We start from the raw sequence: 22106 nt of genomic DNA, 5'->3' as shown, positions 1-22106 counted from the left end.
TGAGAGTGAAAAAAAACAGTCCAGGTTAAAACTGATCACTCCAAATGCAACTTCTGATAATACAGCAGTATCAAATGGAAGAAGAAACTAAATATAATCCATAAAGAAGAGAATGCAAGGGAGATTCTAGATGGAAGACAGCACAGAACCCAGAAAGCTAACTAGTAAAAAAGAAAACCAGCTAATAAAATTTAAATAACAAAGTAATATTGTGCCATGATTCTTTTATTTAGTGAAAATAAATGTTTTTCCAAAACAATCTTTTTATTCCCACCATCAATCCTGACATCTGTGATGAAGAGCTGGCCAAATAAGAACTGGCTTGACAGGTTGATTAAGCAACTCCTGGAAACCTACTTGTGCTCTGCATATATATAGATATATATACCCTTTCTCTGACTTCCTTTCCTTTGCCTGAAACTGAGGTTTATCCTAAACATCTCAGGAAACTTGAAAGACTGACTTGGAATCTCCTCTGCTCAGCTGTCCTGTGAGTAAGACTTCAGCCACTAAGATACCTAAAATAATGTCTAGAATTTTCCCATCCTGATTCGTGTAGATAAGTTAATATTTAAAAATAACTCTGAATTTTAGAATTTCTACAGTGTATGCATATAATTATTGCAATAATAGTATTTAAGTTTATTTTTATACAGCTTAAGTGCTACTTTTAAACATTTGTTCTGAAAGTAGGTGCTTAGTTTCATGCCATTCTCAACCTCTACCCATTTTTCTATGTCCTAATAACTTTAAACATAGATATTAGCATTTGTAATTATCCAAAATTTGCTTCCCATATCAGGGGACTGGAGGCTAAAACATGTAAGGAACGGTGGCTGGAATTGGGTATGTCTAGTTTAATGAAGACAAGGGTGAGGGGGGACATGATAGCAGTGTTCCAATATCTCAGGGGCTGCCACAAAGAAGAGGGAGTCAAGCTATTCTCCAAAGCACCTGAAGGCAGCACAAGAAGCAACAGATGGAAACTAATCAAGGAGAGAAGCAACCTAGAACTAAGGAGAAACTTCCTGACAGTTAGAACAATTAACCAGTGGAACAACCTGCCTCCAGAAGTGGTGAATGCTCCAACGCTGGAAGTTTTTAAGAAGAGACTGGACAGCCATTTGTCCGAAATGGTATAGGGTTTCCTGCCTGAGCAGAAGGTTGGACTAGATGACCTCCAAGGTCCCTTCCAACTTTATTATTAGTATTATTATTGATCATTGCAGTCAGCCAGATGTTCAGACTGGATTTGGCATTTTTGTCTACCTATCAAGTCTTTACTAAGGACCTAGGATAGGCAGATGTGGATGTTTGATGGTATTACAGATATCATCGCAGGATGGAAGCAGTTCCTAGTAAGGCCGCCTTTTGCAATTGACTAATGGCGAATTTGTCTTTTGTTATATTCTCCAGTTCTTTTTCGTCTATTTTGCTGTCTCCAGACACTGCCACGTCCACTATCCAGACTTTTTTGTCTTTCTTATCGACAATTGTTAAGTCCGAGGTGTTATGTTGCAGGTGCTTGTCTGTTTGAATTCTGAAGTCCCAGAGCAGTTTAACTTTATCATTTTCTATGACTTTCTCTATTTTATGATCCCACCAGTTCTTGCTAAACAGGCAAATGATATTTCTTGAAGATCTTCCGAAGCACCATTGTTGCTACTTTGTCATGATTATTATTATTATTATTATTATTATTATTATTATTATTATTATTATTATTATTATTATTATTATTATTATTATTATTATTATTATTATTATTATTTGTACTTCTTACTATTTCCCCAATTTCCATATTCTAAAACATGTTGCTCCTTAACTGTACACATAAACATCATCCTCTTTCCTACATATTTTCCTGAAAGAAAAGGTCAGTTCTTCTCTGAGAGCACCTGTCCTCTAATGCCACAGCAGCTAAATTTATTCAGGAGCCTTTTCTGAAGGACTCTTAGAAACCTTCTAAGTGTGGCCTTGTTTTCCCTTTAATATTTTTTTTTCCATTCTTTATCCTGAGGCATCTTATGGACACCTATATTTTGCCATTTTTACACACAGGAATAACAAGTGTTTTGGCTAAAAAAGGTCAACGAGAGACGCCAAGAACAATGAGTTCACTAGAAGAAATTGAAAATATCCAAACATTGTTTAGATACCAGCATTCATTTGTAACTTTCAAGGTAAGGTGGGCTAATACCTCCAAATAAGAACTCTCAACTTTGAAAGTATAAAAGACCCTCCATTTCTCAGCTTCTTAATGATTTGAAAACAATAGAATCACCAAAGTTTATGTTGTAATAGAAAAGTCAGCTATTAAATTGCTGCAAGATTCTTTTCTGTGTCTTTTGAACAAACTGGCTTCAGTAGATACTTTCCTTGTTCAAATATGCTCTTCTTTTGCCAATTAGAAATTAAAATGGGCCCAAATAAACTTATAAAATTTTATTACACCATGATAGGTGTAATAAGGTAAATTCCTCATTAGTTTTTAATAACGCTTTTTGGCTTTTTAACTACAAAGATGATTATAGCTTCATGTTTGTTGCAGAGTTGCATGTCCAAGGACTAACATTGATCTCCTTGAATAAAATTTCCAGGCAATTTACTAAATCATCTAGTGACAGTATACTGCATTTTTAACTCTAATCTTGCAACAAAATCTATATCTATGGTAATATTGCATCTAAATCTTGAGATTTCCTTTTATTTGATAAATTATGGTTGAATTTCTCTCAGGAAACTCTGAATAATAAATGTGGGGTTTCAGCAATGTTTACTATTTTTTATTTATTTTTTATTTTAATTCCATTTATATCCCGCCCTTCTCCGAAGACTCAGGGCGGCTTACAAGCTTAGCAGTAACCTATAATAGATAGGTTCAACATTTCTTCTTGTATTGGTTTAATTAATAATTTTTCATAAAGCATTAAACATTCTTTTTAACTCAGCAAATTATTATGGCGGCAAAAAAGAAGCAGAATCATTATTTTTGTAACTGCCATAAAACTTTGCTTCCTCAGTGGAATGTATCATATTCAGCCAGGCAGGAACACATATTCTTTTCTTCAGTTTATTCCCCTCTTGGATGTCTTCTATAATAGCATAGAGTACATATAAAAAACCTGGAGTTTGAATCCTTTCTTCTCCACCAAGGATACTGTTCTTTCTGACTACCTTCCTTTCCAGTGGTTGAACACATCATCAGTCGTGGTCCTAGAGGCCATCAAGATTTGCCTGAACAAGTCCATAAATAAATTGAGCAAAGCCCAGAATTGTACAAGAAAGGAATATAAGTTTTTTATGGGTGTTAGTACACCCACATTCAGCACAGAGGGGATGTCACTCCACAAATGAATGGCTGTCTACATAATGCCTTTTGTTGTTTAAGAGCTGGTGGGGCTATTTAACATATGTAAGCCTGCTTGATTCTTTCTTCAGTAAACAAATAGATGTTGGGATTGTTTGGATGCAAACTGAGAGGAATGCCACGGCTTTTGTTCTTGCTCTCTGCTTCTTCCTAGGTCATTTCCACTGCCTCTGAGCTGGGTGTCTTCGATCTGCTGAGGGAGTCTAGGGAACCGCTGTCTTCCACAACTGTTGCTGAATGCTTGAGCACCAGCACCATCGGGATGCAGAGGCTGCTGGAGGCCTGTGCGGGGTTAAAGCTCCTAACACTGGAGTGGAAAGATGGAAAAGGTAATCCTATGAGAAGCGGAAAGCAAATGAAATGGCCAACAATTATTCCATGTACAGATCTCAAACTATTACATTAAATGTTTCCTCTCTTTTCCCCTTAGTATTTACTGTCTCATTTTTAAATTAATACAATTCTTATTATATCAAATAAATAAAAATAACTTTCTTACATTTATCAATACTTTTTAGTTTATACATATCTAGTTGTTTTAACATTCAATCTTTAGACAATCAACATCTTGGTTAGTTTTTCTCATTTTTTAATTTCCCATTAATATTGAAATTTAACGTTTGATATTTATAATTTCCAAATTTTAAATAACCCCAGTTCCCTTTATCATAATTCAACACAAGATGTAATGTTCAGGATACATGTCTTATCTATTTAAATTATCACCATCTTACATCAACTAATTAATAATACAATATAATATTCTTATTTTCTAGTAATTTCCAAATATCTTAAATTTAATAACCCAAATTTCTCTTATTTCAACATTTAATACTTCCTCTCTTTTTCTCTTTATATCTACTATCTCATATTTAAGTTAATTTTTATTATTACTGTTAAGTAAAAACATATTTATTACATACATCGATCGGTTTTTAGCTTATATATATCTTAATTACCTTTACATTTGACCTTTATAACTAAAGAAATGTTCAAATTGAACTGTTAATATTTATACTTCTAAGTTTTAAATAACCAAAGTTTTGTTTATCTCAACTCATAACAATCTAATATTCAAAGTACACATCTTATCTATTTGAGTGTATTCTATTTTAATTCTCATGAATAAGTCAAAACTCCAATTTTCTTCAGTCTTATTCTAGCTTTCTTTCTTTGCCAAATCATCTTCCATGTTCGTGCTTTTCAGTCATCAAACAAATCTCCCTGTATTGTTATATATTGTTTGATGTAGAAAAAACCATCCAGTCGCCAATTTTATGAGAGGATTAACAGAATGGTTCTCTATCTTTCCTTCTCAACATAGTTGTCCTGAACTGTTTATCTCCTCTTCAGTCTGTTCTTTTTCTTGATCCTCAGGTTCCTTCTGATTTATGTAGAAAGTGTTTTCCTTTTTCCATATAATAATAATAATAATAATAATAATAATAATAATAATAATAATAATAATAATAATAATAATAATAATAATAATAATTATTTTATTTATATACCGCCCTTCTCCCGAAGGACTCAGGGCGGTGAACAGGGCAGATATATAAAAAATACAAAAATACAAAAGTTAAAAGAAAATTAAACATATGCCCAGCTAAAAAACAATAAATACAGATATTAAAAATGACATAAAAACCCAACCCATCCCCCTTCAGGCCAGGCTGGCTTGTTCAAATAAGAATGTCTTCAGATCGCAACGGAAGGAGCGAAGGTCGGGCGCCATCCGGAGCTCAACTGGCAACCGTTCCATAACTCCGGGGCGCCCACAGAGAAGGACCTCCCCCTGGGGGCCACCAATCGACATTCTCTGATTATCAGTCCATTTTCTAGGTTTTCCATTGACTGTGTTTGTTGATCAGTTTGATCTTTTGTCATGATATTTAATTGTTCCACTTTTTCTGTTATATTCTGTGTAGTTGAATTTTTACTTGTAATCAAAGCTTGAGTTTGTGTATCTAGGCTGACCTTGTTCTTTTCTGTAACCTCTTATTTCATCAGTGTCTGTAAGAATAGTTTGATGATTTGCATTTCGCATAGAGAGAATCTGTTCCTGATCTTCATCCATATTTTTAGTAGTATATTAAGCTAAAAACTTTACAATCAGAGAATGCAAATAAAAATCTGTCACTGAATATGGAACACAGATGAGCTTCTCAAAGATGATATCTCAAGGCTGCATAAATCTTATCTATTGTCTGGGCTACTGGCCAAGCCCCTTTCAAGCAATAACAAATTGAAGTATCAGGTTTAGCTGCAAGATACCACCCCTATAATTTAAAGTTTTCTTTTAAATCCAAAGTTTTTTATAATCTTTTCAGTTTTGTTTCTTTTTTATAAATAAAAACCCAAATCTTCAGTAAGAGTACAAAATCTTTTAGTCCACAAACTTTGAAAAATAAAATTCCAATTTGGATCAAGTTATTCTTTCAATATTTTAAACTCCCCTGGATAGTCAGTTGCCGCTGTATCTAGAGGGAGGGATAAAATCTCCCTTCCCTCTCCACAGGGGAAAAGTACTTTAAGCAGCTTATGCAGGTAAAAAAGATAGTTAAGATTTAAGAGAGGTGGATCTCACCCAGTCTCATCCATGCTGCTTTATAAATTGCCTGGTGGTAAATGTAACTTCGGCTGTCTGCAGCCTAGGGACGAGCCATATTGCTATGGCCGGTTTTTCATCTGCCGGTTTGGAGGGCTGCCCAGGGTGAAGTGGAAGGGCTACTGCCCTCCTGCAATCAAGCGGGGATCCCCTCCTTGCTGGTTGCACCTACAGGGTGACTTTCGACCCTTTCCAGGGTCCCCTATCGAAATAAAACTGGATGCAGAAGATGGAGCTCGCCTTCCAGACATCCATGGTGGCCGCATCGGCAAACCGGAATTCTGGGTTTGTGTGTATGTTTGTTAGCATAATACAATATGCTAATAATAATTTAGTCAACAACATAAATACATGTTTGTCAAGAAAAACATTATAATTTACAAATACACTTACTATACTCCACTGCCCAAGTATTTTTTTTTTAAAAATGTTGATTTAACAATGGAACAGACCTATAGAATATCCTACTATATGGAGCCTTTTTTGTTTTAGGGATCAGTTTTATTCCTCTAAAAATCAAGATTAACTGCACCGTTGTTGTTGTTGTTGTTGTTGTTGTTATTATTATTATTATTACTATTATTATTATTATTATTATTATTATTATTATTATTATTATTATTATTATTATTATTATTATTTAAACATGAACCTCAGTCAACTGAACATTCAAATTGACTTGCGCTGATGGATGACACGGGTTGCTGCCAGCATTTTAGGTATCAACCAGGTACCTCCTCAAAATGTAAGATGTTCCGAGTAGCGCAATTTTTTGTAGTATTGCTGGAGTTATTGCAGGAAGCTGCAGTTTCTTGATGTATTTTGCAAAGTTTTGAGACATAGTTCCCAGTGCCCCAATGACAATGGGTATCACTGTTACACATTTCATCCATAATCGTGCATTTTCGATGGCCAGGGCACGATATTTCGTAATTTTTTCCAGTTCTTTTTCTTCAACTCTGGCATCTCCTGGTACAGTGATATCAATCAGCTGTATGCTTTGGTTCTCTACAACTGCGATATCTGGCATGTTGTGTTCCAAATGGTGATCTGTCTGTATTCGAAAGTCCCACAAATCTTCACCCTCTCATTCTCAACAACTTTTTCCACCCTATGTTCTCATGACTTTTTAGACAGAGGCAAGTCGTATTTTTTACACAATGCCCAGTGGATTAATTTAGCAACTCTCTCATGTCTAGCTTTGTAATCAGTTTGCATGATTCTGCTGCACTCACATATTAGATGTGAACAGTGCTTTTTTTGTAAAAGAAAAAGGTGCCGGAACTCACACATGTCATACAACCCGCCTTGCCTACCCTACAAGGTTCCATCCAAAAAAGGTGCTGGAACTCCGTTCTGAGCGTTCTATGAGAAAAAAAGCCCTGGATGTGAAACAGTTTCAACTTTGTCATTGCAAAGTCGACATTTAGATTGTCAGTAGATTTTTGTATCTTTGCTTTCATGGCATTAGTTTGTAGTGCTTGTTCTTGAGCAGCCAGTATTAAGCCTTTCATTTCTTTCTTGATGGTTCCCATCTTAAGCCATGTCCATGTCAAGTTGTTATCACATTTTCCTTCATGCTGTCTATGCAAAGCTTTGGTTTTCCATCTATTTAATCTGTCATCCAGCCGTTTTTCCTTATATTCTGCCTTTATTATTATTATTATAAAACTTTTATTCATAAAACATGAACCTCAGTCAACTGAACACTCAAATTGGCTGGCACTAATGGTTGACACAGGCTGCTGCCAGCATCCTAGGTATCAACCAGGTATCTCCTTAAAATGTAAGATGTTCCGAGTAGCATAGCTTTTTGTAGCTTTGCTGGAGTTATTGCAGGAAACTGCAATTTCTTGATGTATTTTGCAAAGTTTTTGGACATAGTTCCCAGTGCCCCGATGACAATGGGTATCACTGTTACACATTTCATCCATGATCGCACAGTTTTGATGTTCTTTTTCTTCAACTCTGGCATCTCCTGGTACAGCGATATCAATCAGCTATACGCTTTGGTTCTCCACAACTGTGATATCTGGCATGTTGTGTTCCAAATGGCGATCTGTCTGGATTCGAAAGTCCCACAAGATCTTCACCCTCGCATTCTCAACAACGTTTTCCACCCTATGTTCCCACGACTTTTCAGACACAGGCAAGTCGTATTTTTTACACAATGCCCAGTGGATTAGTTTAGCAACTCAGTCATGTCTAGCTTTGTAATCAGTTGTTGCAAAGTCGGCAATTTGGATTGTCAGTAGATTTTTGTATCTTCGCTTTCATGGCATTACTTTGTAGTGCTTGTTCTTGAGCAGTCAATATTAAGCCTTCCGTTTCTTTCTTGATGGTTTGCATCTTAAGGCATGCCCATGTCAGGTTGTTATCAAATTTTCCTTCAATGTTTTTCAAATGTTGTCCATGCAGGGTGAGGGGTGACATGATAGCAGTGTTCCAATATCTGAGGGGCTGCCACAAAGAGGAGGGACTCAAGCTATTCTCCAAAGCACCTGAAAGCAGGACAAGAAGCAATGGATGAAAACTAGTCAAGGAGAGAAGCAACCTAGAACTAAGGAGAAACTTCCTGACAGTTAGAACAATCAACCAGTAGAACAACCCGCCTCCAGAAGTGGTGAATACTCCAACACTGGAAGTATTTAAGAAGAAACTGGACAGCCATTTGTCTGAAATGGTATAGGGTTTCCTGCCTGAGCAGGGGGTTGGACTAGATGACCTCCAAGGTCCCTTCCAACTTCTTCTTGTTCTTGTTCTTGTTGTTCTTGTTCTTCTTCTTGTTTTTGTTATTATTATTATTATAAAAAATCTTAGGGTTTCCATCTATTTAATCTATCATCCAGCCGTTTTTCCTTATATTCTCCCTTTGTTTCTGTTATTTTGATAATGCTCTTTGTTTTCACAGCCTGCAGCAATTTTTCTGTACTTTGATTTACATAGATATTCAAACTTCATTTTTCTACTTCTACAGTTTGGTGGATTCGCAGTAGCCCTCTGCCCGCTATTCTTCTTGGCAGGTACAATCTGTCGATGTCACTTTGTGGATGTACAGCATGGCACATGTTCAAAAGTTTACGCGTTTTCCAGTCTAGGTGTTCCAATTCTGCCAATGTCCAGTTGATAATTCCAGCTGGGTAGTGTATCACTGGGACTACCCATGTATTAATGGCTTTAATTATATTTCCGGCATTCAGCTTTGGTTTTAGTATTTTGCGGACTCTTCTGATGTATTCCTTTTGTGTTGACTCTTTGACTTTTCCATTCAAGATGTTATCTGCTTCCAATATGCCTAGGTATTTGTAACCATCATCCTTTGCTAGTGCTTTAATAATACTTCCGTTTCCCAGTTCTATTCCTTCTATTTTTCCCATTTTTCCTCATTTCATGGATAATATAGCACATTTTCCAAGTCCAAAGTCCATTCTGATGTCGCTGCTAAACAGTTGAACTGTGTTGAGTATTGATTCAAGTTCAATGTGGCTTTTCGCATACAGTTTTAAGTCATCCATGTATAGTAGATGGTTTATCTTGCCATGCTGGCTTGAGATGTGGTATCCCAGTTTTGTGTTTCATAATAATATTGTCAATGGAATTAATGCGATTTTGAACAGTAGTGGTGAAAGTGAGTCCTCTTGGAAGATTCTTAGTCTGATGTTGATTTCACCAATGTTCTCCCCATTTGCTGTTAGAACTGTTGTTGTTGTTATTATTTATTTATTTATTTATTTATTTATTTATTTATTTATTTATTTATTTATTTATTACTAGACAGATTGCTGTAGGTTTTGTGGCAAGGTTTTTTAGAGGGGGTTTGCAATTACCTCCTTCCTAGAGCTGAGAGAATGTGACTAGCCCAAGGTCAGCCAGCTGGTTTCATGCTTAACATGGAACATGAGCTTATACATATAATCAGGGCTTTTTTTCCTCATAGAACGCTCAGAATGGAATTCCGGCACCTTTTTTGCAAAAAAAAGAAGCTTTTACACAAGCTGTGCTGCTATTGGCTTTCGAAAGCCTATTGCAGGCTTTGCTCTTTTATGACTCAAAGACTTCAACTCCCAGAATTCCTGAGTCAGCTATGCTATTGGCTTTCGAAAGCCAATAGGAATTGCTGCTGAGCTTGCCAAAAGACCCGGCAGGCAAATGTTGCACAGGCAAGTTGCAGCGAAGGCAGGAATTTTGCACTCCTCCCTGCTCCCCAAACACACCATCTCAACTAGGTAAGTAAGATATTATTTGCAAATAGGATATCCAAGTATGACTCAAGAAAATTTTCCCTGCATGGAGGGAGTAGTGGTTTGTTTCACTTTGTTTTACTTTTCAAATTTCTGTAGGGAAGAAATGATGATTAGAAAAAGGCAGGAAGTTTTTTTTATTAGGAAGAATTCATTTATCCCATGCTAGATCTTTGGGAGCTTAGTACCACCAGCACAGAACATTTGCTTTTCTGAAACTTCATTCAAATTCAATTCCTGATAGGGGCATTTGAAAAAAAATGTTATTTATTAAATTCATATGCTGACTATCTCACCAGGATGACTCTGAAGTCAACTGTGAATCCATGCACAGTGGGGCCATTAAGCCCATTTTTTCCACTTTATCAAAAAGGAGACTATGATTTACTTTATCAAATCCCTTTAAATTAACTTCAGCCCTTACAATTGCTAGCAACCCTGGCTCTCAATTATTATAATGAGAGGCTATTGTATTGTGAAAAAAAGGAAAAATCCGTGCTGAATTGCTTTAACACACTGCATTTAAAAGTTGATATCTCCAAAAAGAAAAACAAAAAACAAAAACCTCACAAAGAAAAATAACAGAAGGAAAAGTCCAAGAAACAGAATTGGTTCATCCAATGGAAAAGTGAACCATACATTAGCTCAGAAGAAATAAAGTTTTGGAAACAAAAACTACAAAGAACAACAGATTTGTTCCAGGTTCAAACAAGCCACATTTAAAAAAATGAAAGACACCAACTCAGCCTTAAATGTCAGCTGACGTTATGTGTCAGGAAGTGTTTCCAAAACCACATTAAGTCCTTGCATAGATCTTCCATATTCTTTGTACATTTCAGTTAAGAATCTCACCTCTTTCTCTCTCTCACTCACTCACCCATAATGTCTCCTGAAAATGCTATTATAGAAATGGCTAGTTTTTAATGTTATAGAAAAGTAAAAAGTTGAGGTTCAATGTTAATGCTTCCTTCTACCCCTGCAACAGAGGAAGTCTGAAGACAGTGCCTTTTCTTTTTCCCTTCTCCCCCTCACTTTTCCCTTTTTCTCTCACCCTTCTCTCGCAAAAGCCCCCCCACTCACTCACACTTTGCTCACAAAAGTCTGCAGTTGCTCTCACTCACTCCTCCGTCTCTTTCAAAGGCACCTCGTTCAGTCTCTTCCCCACTCACTCTGTCCCTTTCAAAGGCCTCTTGCTCGCTCACTCACTTACTGCCCTGTTGCTTCCAAACACCATTTGCTCGTTCACACTTACTGCCCAGTTGCTTCTAAATGCTTCCAAATGCTTCCAAATGCAATTTGCCCATTCACTCATTCACTGCCCCATTGCTTCTAAATGCTTCCAAATGCCACTTGCTCACTCACTTACTGTGTTTGGAAGCAACGGGGCAGTAAGTGAATGAGTGCCAGGGCCAGAGGCCATCAGCTGTTTGGCGCTGGAGACGCCGGGTGGCCCAATGCAGCACTCCGTGGCTGGGGCGTCTTTAGCTGGTGGGGGCTCAGCATGGGCTGTAGTGTGGCAACTGCAGGGAGTGGAATCCCCACGGGGGCTGTGGGGAGAAGAATCCTCATGGCCTGTGGCTCCAAGCCGTGGGAGTGGTGGTGCAAAGGACAGGCGGCAATGCCATAGCAAGAGGGGGTTCTTACAGACACCGGCATCGCTCCCAGTGACAGCACCTCGGAGTTCCAGCACCTTCTTTTTTAGAAAAAAAGCCCTGCATATAGTCCTTGACTTACAACATTTCATTTAGTGATGACTGTTGCAGCATCCCAATGGTGATCACCTTTTGCAACCTTCTGACAAGCAAAATCAATAGGGAAGCCAGATTCACTTAACAACCATGTTACTAAATTAACAACTGCAGCAATTCACTTAATAACTGTGGCAAGAAAGGCTGTAAAATGAGGCAAAACTCATTTAACAAATATCTCACTTAACAACAGAAATTTTGGGCTCAGTTGTGGTAATAAGTTGAGGACTACTTTACCTGTAATGTCCAAGTTTTTAGTGTGATGTCTTAACCATTTCACCAAATTTACTCTCATATTATTGTGAAATGCCTGACATAAATACAGCATAATTTGTTTTTAAAGTATTTTAAGACAATCATGCAAGTATGCCTGTAGCAAATTGAAAGACAGTTACTATTATTTTTTGTTTCTTTTTAGATCTTTATGGAAACACAGACTTTGCCAATCTCTACCTGGTCAAATCAAGCCCAAAGTCTCAGTATTATTCCATGAAGTTCTATTCTGAATTTATCTATCGATCAATGCAATATTTGCCTGATGCTGTGAGGTAAACAAATCCAACAGAAGACAAAAAGATTGGTCTTTCCCCCCCCCCTACAAATCTATCAAATGTGAATTCATAAGCCTGTTGAATTAAGATTTCCCCCATGTCTTTCTTTAAACTAAAAAGTTTAAAAGAACTTTTTCCAAAATAGAAAATAAGAAAAGATTCGTAACTTTAAAAGGCAGAAGAGTAATAGAGGGTTGGGTTTATTGTCTTCATCCAGGGAGTTTCTTCAAGTAAGCAACCTAATTTACCATCTTGTTGTTCTTTATAGCTTATTTCTTGGTAGAGATGCATTAGATCATACCGCATTGTAGTTGAGAGAGTGGAAGAAAACTGGCTTAATGAAACATTTAGAATAAATTTTGAACTATCAAAATACTGTAAGACATTCAGGATCATGCCAGCATGATTGTCTTGTTCTTTTCTAACTTTTTAAAAATTCTTTTAGGAAAGGAAAAAATCAGATTTCATCAATATATGGCTCTCCCTCAAACAAGCTTTTTGAGGTCATTTACAGGTAATATTATAATTTTAGAGAATGGTCATTAAATAGAGTAATTGTATTGTGAGCAACTGATCAATATGATTAACCTTCACATTGTCATTATTTTCTCTATCATATTTTCTTGACCCATCATTTTCACCATATTCAACCTCTCTTTTATGGCAATGGAATCTAGTTATGGCAGATCTAACTGACCAGGCATTTCTGTTGATATACAAAGCACAGGTCTGCAGTTAGAGCACCTTTGCGAATGTGCTTTGTTTCAAGAATATTATAATGTTTTCCACTGAAATGGTAGCACAGTTTCATGTATAACATACAGATTTTTCCAACTCCTGATCAGCATCATTCAAGTAATGCTGTAAAAAGAATTCATTTCATACAAACATAAATAGATATGTAAAACAATAACAACAATAGCATTTTATAAAGTTATATTGAATGATGTTTGTTTTAATTCTAGCTCAAAGGAAGAGTTAGAAACCTTCTCCAATTTCATGAATGAGCTCTGGCCTGTGGTAGGAAGAGAAGTGCTTTCTGCCTTTGACCTGTCCCAGTTCCCACTCATTTACGATCTGGGTGGTAAGTACCACCTGTGCTTTCCCATCTACTTCACATGTTGGGCCAAGAAACCTCCTCCCAAAAGGTAATAAGGAAAACAGGTTGTGAAGAGGTTGAGTAGTGTCCCAGATAATCTTACAGACCCTGTTCAAACAACACTTCTGTACTATTTCCTGGATGGGAGGGAGGGAACTGCCAATGAACTTTTCGGCCAACCTCACCACTCTCTGCACCACCTCCCTGTCTGAAGCAGTGATGCTTCCAAACCAGACTGTGATGCTGCATGACAGGATGCTCTCAATCGTCCCCCTGTAGAAAGTGGTCAGAACAGAGGAAGGAAGATGAGCTTTGGTCATATGGATGCAGAAAGTGCAGGTGCTGCTGTGCTCACTTCACCAGTTTCTCACTGTTGAGCGACCAAGCCAGCCTACTCGTTAGTTTAGCAAACTCAGGAATTTCATGCTGGTAACCATCTCCACCCCTTCATGGATTACTGCCTTGTCATGGCAAAGGGGCTTGCGTAATTCAATGAAGCTATGAGCTATGCTGTGCAGGGCTACCCAAGACGGACAGGTCATAGCAGAGTGTTCTGACAATACATGATCCACTGGAGAAGGAATGCCCCAACCACCGGTGCTGAAGAGGATGAAATTGTCTGTTTCGATGATGCCTTACAGCACCTTATAGAACTAACACCAAAAAATGATGTCCTTATCATCATGGGGGATTGGAATGCTAAAGTAGGAAGCCAAAAGATAACTGGAATAACAGGCTAGTTTGGCCTTGGAGTACAAAATGAAGCAGGGGACAGGCTGACAGATTTTTGTCAAGAGAATACAATGGTCATAGCAAACACTCTTTTCCAACAACCCAAGAGACGGCTCTACACATGGACATCACCAGATGGTCAACACAGAAATCAGATTGACTATGTGCTCTGCAGTCCCAGATGGAGAAGCTCTATACAGTCACTAAAAACAAGACCAGGAGATGACTGTGGCTCAGACCATGAACTTCTCGTTGCAAAATTTAGGCTTAAATTGAAGAAAGTAGGGAAAAGCACTAGGTCATTCAGGTATGAACTAAATCATATCCCTGATGAATATACAGTAGAGGTGACAAATAGATTTAAGGAATTAGATCTGATAAACAGAGTGCCTGAAGTGCTATGGACAGAGGCTTGCAACATTGTACAAGAGGTAACAACTAAAACCATCCCAAAGAAAAAGAAATGCAAGAAAGCAAAATGGCTGTTTGAGGAAGCTTTGCAAATAGCTGAGGAAAGGAGGGAAGCAAAAGGCAAGCAGGAAAAAAGAAAGATACACCCAATTGAATGCAGAATTCCAGAGAAAATTTTCTAAGAAAATTGAAGAGATTAAGGGAATTTTTCATGCAAAAATGGGCATGATAAAGGACCTAAATGGCAGGGACCTAACACAGGCAGAAGAGATTAAGAAGAGGTGGAAAAATTACACAGAAGAACTATACAAGAATGAGCTTAACGTCCCTGATAATCACAATGAGGTGGTCACTGATCTTGAGCCAGACATCCTAGAATGTGAAGTAAAGTGGGCCTTAGGAAAGCTGAGCAACAACAAAATTAGTGGAGGTGACACTATTCCAGCTGAGCTATTCAAAATCTTTTTTTTTTATTGAAAAGTTTTAACATACAATTTTTCCCTTAAAAAATCCCCCCTCCCCCACCCTTCTCCCTCCCCCCTTCCTCTCCCCCCTCCCCCCCTCCCCCCCCCGACTTCCCAGAGCTAAATACAAGGTATATATAAAAAAAACAATCATAAACAACCATATACTAACAACCATAAACTCTAAAATCTATCACTCTCTAGCTTATATAGGATAAAACAAACCTTAGTAATATAAATATATATAAAAAAAACTAATATAGAAAAAGAAACAAAAAAAGAAGACTTATTCAAATATAAAACTTCTTAACCCTATACTTATTCTAGATAAACTCAAGACATTTTCTCCCTTCCATAATATAGCGTTCCTGCAAGTAATCTTTCAAAATCTTAAAAGACGACACAGTAAAACTGCTACACTCAATTTACCAGCAAATTTACCAGCAAACTCCACAGTGGCCACAGGATTGGAAAAGATCAGTTTACATTCCAATTCCAAAGAAAGGCAGTGCCAAAGAATGTTCAAACTATCACACCATTGCACTCATTTCATGCTACTAAAGTTATGCTTAAAATCCTACAAGCTAGACTCCAGCAGTATGTGGACCAAGAACTACCAGAAGTATAGGCAGCATTTCGAAGAGGCAGAGGAACTAGAGATCAAATTGCCATCATACGTTGGATCATGAAGAAAGCTAGGGAGTTCCAGAAAAACATCTACTTTTGCTTCATTGACTATGCTAAAGCATTTGATTGTGTGGATCATAACAAACTGTGGCAAGTTTTTAAAGAGATGGGAGTACCAGACCATCTTATTTGTCTCTTGAAAAACCTTTATGTGGGTTAAGAAACAACAGTGAGAACTAGACACGGAGCCACTGATTGGTTCAAAATTGGGAAAGGTGTCCGGCAAGGCTGTATACTGTCGCCCTGCCTATTTAACTTATATGCAGAGCACATCATGAGAAAGGCATGGTTAGATGAATCAAAGTTGGAATTAAGATTGCCAGGAGAAATATCAACAACCTAAGATATGCAGATGATACCACTCTAATGGCAGAAAGTGAAGAGGAATTAAAGAGCCTCTTGTTGTGGGTGAAGAAGGAGAGTGCAAAAGTTGGCTTGAAACTTAAAATTAAAAAAACCAAGATCATCGCATCTGGCCCTCTCAATTCCTGGCAAATAGATGGGGAAGAAATGGAGGTAGTGACAGATTTTATTTTCCTGGGCTCCAAGATCATCACAGATGGGGACTGCAGCCAAGAAATTAAAAGGTAGCGATGTGTCAGACACGACTTTGCAACTAACAACAACAAACCATCTCCACAGGTGTATCATTAATGCACAGAGAAGTGTGGCTGTTCCTGCCTTTTGTGAAATCGACAATAATCTCTTTGGTTTTTCCAGTATTTAAAACTAGGCTGTTTTCCTTACACCACTTCACCAACCCCTCAACCTCCTTGCAGTAAGCTTCCACATTGTCATCATGAATAAGGCCCACTTCTGTTGTACCATCTGCGAAATTTACAATATGGTTGGTGGCAAACCTAGCACAACAGTCATGAGTGAACAGGGTCAACAGCAGTGGACCTAGGACTCAGCCCTGAAGATGATGTGGAATTTGGTGCCCTTTGAGATGATGTTCAGTTTTTGTCTCTTTAAACTGCATCAAAAGACATTATTTTTGATCATTGTGAATATTCAGTGCATCCATCCTAAGGAATTCTCATAGCATATGAAAGTTGAGAATCAATTGATTCAGTCTCTGTTCTTTTTCCCTATTAGTATTTGTTTTCGATGATATGAAGCATAGCAAATTTGGAAGATGTTTGTCTCATTTTTAAAATCATTAGATTCCAGTTAATGTCATGTATAGCTTAGAAAAATGATAGGTAGGGTAGCTTCAGAGAAAAAGGCTGGACATATACAAAATTTTGTTTTGCAGTTACTTAATTACATTTTGTTCTTTCTTTAAGGAAGCACTGGTGGCTTAGCTAAGGAACTGATTTCACTCTACCCAAAATGTACTGTGACTGCTTTTGACCTTCCTGAAATAGTGGAAGCATCCAAGAACCATTGTTTTCCTTCAGAACAGACCCAGATCACTTTCCATGCAGGTAAAAGATGTGATGCAATCTTCCTTGTGGGTTGAACTCATGTTTTGCTAAGCACAAGAAACTTTCACATAAAGACTGTATTCTGTGTTTTTTAAAAAAGAGAAAACAGATTTTTAAAGGAAAATTGTACCTTAAAACTTTTCAATAAAAAAAAAAAGAGAAAACAGATTATTCTGTCAGAATAATCTGGAAGATATGGTACTAAATGAGATTTTACTTATTTTTTGTAGGTGATTTTTTTAAAGATCCTATTCCTGAAGCAGACCTGTACATTTTGGCCAGGACTCTGCATGGCTGGTCAGATGAGAGTTGTTTGCAGCTGTTATGCAAAGTGTACCAGGCCTGCAAACCTGGTAGGTATTCTTTAATCACGAAAAGTTAAATTTGCTAGGGAACTGGCAAAGTTCATACTTGGCTCATGTTTTGGACTGCCCTAAGTCTAGGGTCATTTCAAATTCACTTTTCCTGGGCCTTCAGCTGGCATCTTAGAATAAGTAATTCAGCTGCAGTGCTGAAAAAAAAAATGTGTTTCTAGAGTGATTCTTGCAGCTATCTTTTCTGTATAACCCAAAGGGCCTATGTTGTGCAGATCAGATTCATTCATATTTTAGTGGCTGTGGTACAAATGAGTAAGACTTCTCATTGTGACCCTGTGACTATTTACTATTTCGTGGCCTCTACTGCCTAGATATATGTTTTAGCAATCTTTCTACACTTGCTGCAAAAATGACTAAGTTGGTAAGTAATATCTTCTTTATAGTGGAAAAATATAATAATAATAACAACAACCCAGTAAGGCACTACAATGATGTGGTTGTGGGGATTTATGCTCTCATGAAGATGAGAGCTATGCCAGAAGTTTAACCATATTGGACAGGTCTCATCAGAGGAGTCAGACAAAGGAGGAGTCTCCCATAAGAAATATGGTGAGATGCAAATTACAGAAACCTTTACCAGCTTGGTGGTCGCCAACACTGAGAAACTCTACTATGAAGGAAGATAGGCGGGCATGGAATTTTGCAAGTACACTAGATAGTTGTATAAGAATAAAGGTCATTGGAAGAATATATGAAGGAGGATAAGGAAACACTGAAACTAGTACATCATGAGGGCTTACTGGAGATACCAAAGTGGACTGTAAGAGGGATCAAATACAGGTAGTCTTTGAATTACAACCATTCATTTACTGATAGTTCAAAGTTACAAAGGCACTGAAAAAAGTGACCTTTGACAAATTTTCAACTTTTGACCATTGTGGAATCCCCATGGTCATGTGATTAAAATTTGGGCACTAGGCAGTTGGCATGTATTTATAATAGTTGCACTGCCTGGAGGTCATGTGATCACCATTTGTAACCTTCCTAGCTCATTCTCACAAGCAAACACAATGGAGAAGCCAGATTTCTTTAATGACAGCATGATTCATTTAACAACTGTAGCGAATCACTTAATAGCTGTGGCAATATATAAGCTAAAACTCATTTAAGAATTGTGTTGCTTAGCAATGGAAATTTTGTGCTCAGTTGTGGTTGTAATTCAAACATTACCTGCAAAGAATAAAAAAGAGAAATGGTAAGACAAACTATTACACAGCCAGTACACTAAAATATAAACTATCCGGCAAAGCAGATAACAAGACCTGGCAATGGCTAAGAGCAGGAAAATTGAATAAAGAGACAAAGGGGGTAATTCTGGCTGCACAAGACCAAGCTTTAAGAACAAATGAATTCAAAGCCAGAATTGAGAAGATAGCAACAGATAGCAACTGCCAACTCTACAAAAATGCTAAAGAAACAGTGGACCACCTAGTTCAGGGGTAGGCAACCTTGGCTCTTTTATGACTCGTGGACTTCAACTCCCAGAATTCCTGAGCCATGAGTCATAAAAGACCCAAGGATGCCTACGCCTGACCTAGTTAGTTGCTGCAAGACTATCACACAGACTGAATACAAATAACAGCATGGCAGAGTAGCAACAATGGTGCATTGGAATATGTGCAAGAAATACCATTTGCTACAAGCAAGAACTGACCCCAAATAGACAAAAGTAATGGAAAATGCAAAAGCTAAAGTACTCTGGGACATTAGAATTCCAATAGACAAACACCTGCTACATACCATCCCTGATAAGAAGGCCAAAAATGTATGGATACTGGACCTTGCAGAACCTGCAGATAGCAAAACAGAACAGAAAGACTTGGAGAAAATCACAAAATACAAAGACCAGTAATTAGATGTGGAATGAATGTGGCAAATGAAAGCAAAGAAAATAACAACAATAATAGGCACCTTAGGTACAATCCTAATACCACTGAAGCACCATTTGAACACCATTAGCATTGACAAAATCACCAAATTGCAAAAGGAAATTTTACTTGTAACAATAATAATTTAATGCCATCCAACAACAGGTCCTTGGTGGATAATAGGTGCATAAAAACACTCAATCCAGTCTAACATCTACTGACTGTGTAGCCAAACACCACAAACATAATTGGATATCATTAAGGATGTACAAGTTAAAAATCTGATTTGTAAAGAATACATCCAAAGAATGAGAAAATTGCTAATGACAATATTGAAAGGTGGAAACACCATCAAAACTAGCCCATATACTGCTGGAATTTTGACTGGACAGATGGTTGGCAGTATGGTGGGTTGAATCCCGAGTGCCGTGTAACAGAGTGAGCGCCTGTTACTCGTCCCAGCTTCTGCCAACCTAGCAGTTCGAAAGAACGTAAAAATGCAAGTAGAAAAATAGGGACCACTACGGTGGGAAGGTAACAGCGTTCCGTGCGCCTTTGGCATCTAGTCATGCTGGCCACATGACCACAGAGATGTCCTTGGACAAGCGCTGGCTCTTCGGCTTTGAAACAGAGATGAGCACTGGCCCCTAGAGTTGCAAACAACTAGCACGTATGTGCGGGGGAACCTTTACCTTTACCTAAGCTGAACTGGACAATTTGAACTGAAAAACAATAAAACTGATGACTATTTACTATGCCTTATGACCCCATAATAATATTGATCGATTATACGTCAAATCAAACAAACTGTCGAAGAAGTAGAGTATGCATTGGCTGAGTATATATAAAATAACCAAAAACAAAACATGAATTTTGATATATTATATTTTGATGTAATATTTGGGGGAGTGATGGTTCAGTTGTTAAAGATGCTGAGCTTGTTACCTGGAAAGCTGACAGCCAGAGTTTGAGATCTGAATGCCACACGATGGGATGAGCTCCTGATACTTGCCCCAGCTGCTGCCAACCCAGCAGTTCAAAAGCATTCAAATGCAAGTAGATAAATAAGTGGGAATGTAACCTTTATGATATGATATGATATGATATGATATGATATGATATGATATGATATGATATGATATGAGATGAGATGAGATGATATGATGATATGATATGATATGATATGATATGATATGATATGATATGATATGATATGATGAAATGCCACACAATGGGATGAGCTCCTGCTACTTGCCCCAGTTCCTGCCAACCCAGCAGTTCAAAAGCATTCAAATGCAAATAAATAGGTACGACTTCAGTGGGAATGTGACAGCTTTCTGTACACCTAAGCATATACTGTAGTCACAGTGGCCATATGACCACTGTGACCATCTTTGGACAAGGCTGGCTTCCTTGGGTAAGAAACAGATGTGAGCACCACCCCTAGAGTCAGACACAACTGGACAGGGGAAACCTTTATGGTATGATACGATATGATATGATACGATACGATACGATATGATACGATACGATATGATATAATGAAATACAGAATTTTGGCAAGGAAAATCATTAATGGTCAATTTCTACAGAAGATTGAGAGGAAAGCCTTGGAGAATAATTAAAATATCTCCAAATTAACAAAATTTCCAAGAACAACAACAAATTGGTTTGTATTGACCATTGGCAGGAATAAATATGACACGTTTGAAAGAAGGATTCATAACGCAAAATTGGGGCATTTTCAAAATATTATGTAATATTCATTGGGATGTGAAATAAATAACAATATTTTCTCACCTCCAAATCATTGAAATATATTTTGAAACAGGTGGCGGTGTCTTAATAGTGGAAATGCTTCTCGATGAAGACAGGAGAGGGCCTTTAACTGCCCACTTCTACTCCTTGATAATGATGCTCTTTACTGAAGGGAGAGAACGGTCAGCAACTGAGTTTAATGTGCTCCTCCGCAAAGCTGGTTTCCAAGAAGTTGAGTTAAAGAAAGGAAGCCTCTTTCATATTATTTTAGGAAGAAAATGATGTTGCCCCTGATTCCTTTCTGCTGAATGTTTAAGAGGAAATTTTAGTAATTGAAAGATTTGATTTGTTAATTACAGGCACTGTTATATTCTATTCTTCTTCCAGAGTCCACAGATTACATAGCTGATCCTTTTCTTATCACAAAATGTTTCACTATAACTAGGGATCCCCAATCATGGCTGCAAAAATCCTGAAATCCAATTCTGGGCAATAAAGAGAGGAAATTCTTATCATATGATGAAAATTAATCTCCTTATAGATCTTTAGTTCTTCCCATGCCGAGATACAAAGACAATCTACTTACACACATTAAACAAACAACAGAGTATTAGAGAAAATCTGAAAGGTCTGGATCAGGACTCTAGCCCGCACATATTGCTTTGCTAATTCAATATTTTTAGCCCCTCTAAAAAGCAATTAAGCTCTAGAAATTCTGCAACACAAAGAATGCAATAGCTGCTAACAAGGTACCGGTAAATA

The 22106-nt window shown here is 37.5% G+C and overlaps 1 protein-coding gene across 1 annotated transcript; it reads left to right on the top strand.

Moving 5' to 3' along the window:
* The first annotated feature begins 416 nt into the window (after positions 1–416).
* LOC308679340 (acetylserotonin O-methyltransferase-like) lies at positions 417–21841 on the top strand. Its single transcript, XM_081346948.1, has 9 exons — positions 417–490; positions 2062–2183; positions 3525–3699; positions 12386–12515; positions 12964–13032; positions 13484–13602; positions 17201–17341; positions 17572–17694; positions 21418–21841. The coding sequence occupies exons 2-9, from the start codon at positions 2112–2114 to the stop codon at positions 21624–21626; spliced, it is 1038 nt and encodes a 345-aa protein (XP_081203074.1). The 5' UTR covers positions 417–490; positions 2062–2111; the 3' UTR covers positions 21627–21841.
* The last annotated feature ends 265 nt before the right edge of the window (positions 21842–22106 follow it).

The sequence above is a fragment of the Vipera berus genome (genome assembly GCF_964194415.1).
Source record: "Vipera berus genome assembly, contig: HAP1_SCAFFOLD_220, whole genome shotgun sequence".
NCBI classification, from domain to species: domain Eukaryota; kingdom Metazoa; phylum Chordata; class Lepidosauria; order Squamata; family Viperidae; genus Vipera; species Vipera berus.
This window is presented reverse-complemented; position numbering and strand designations above follow the sequence as displayed.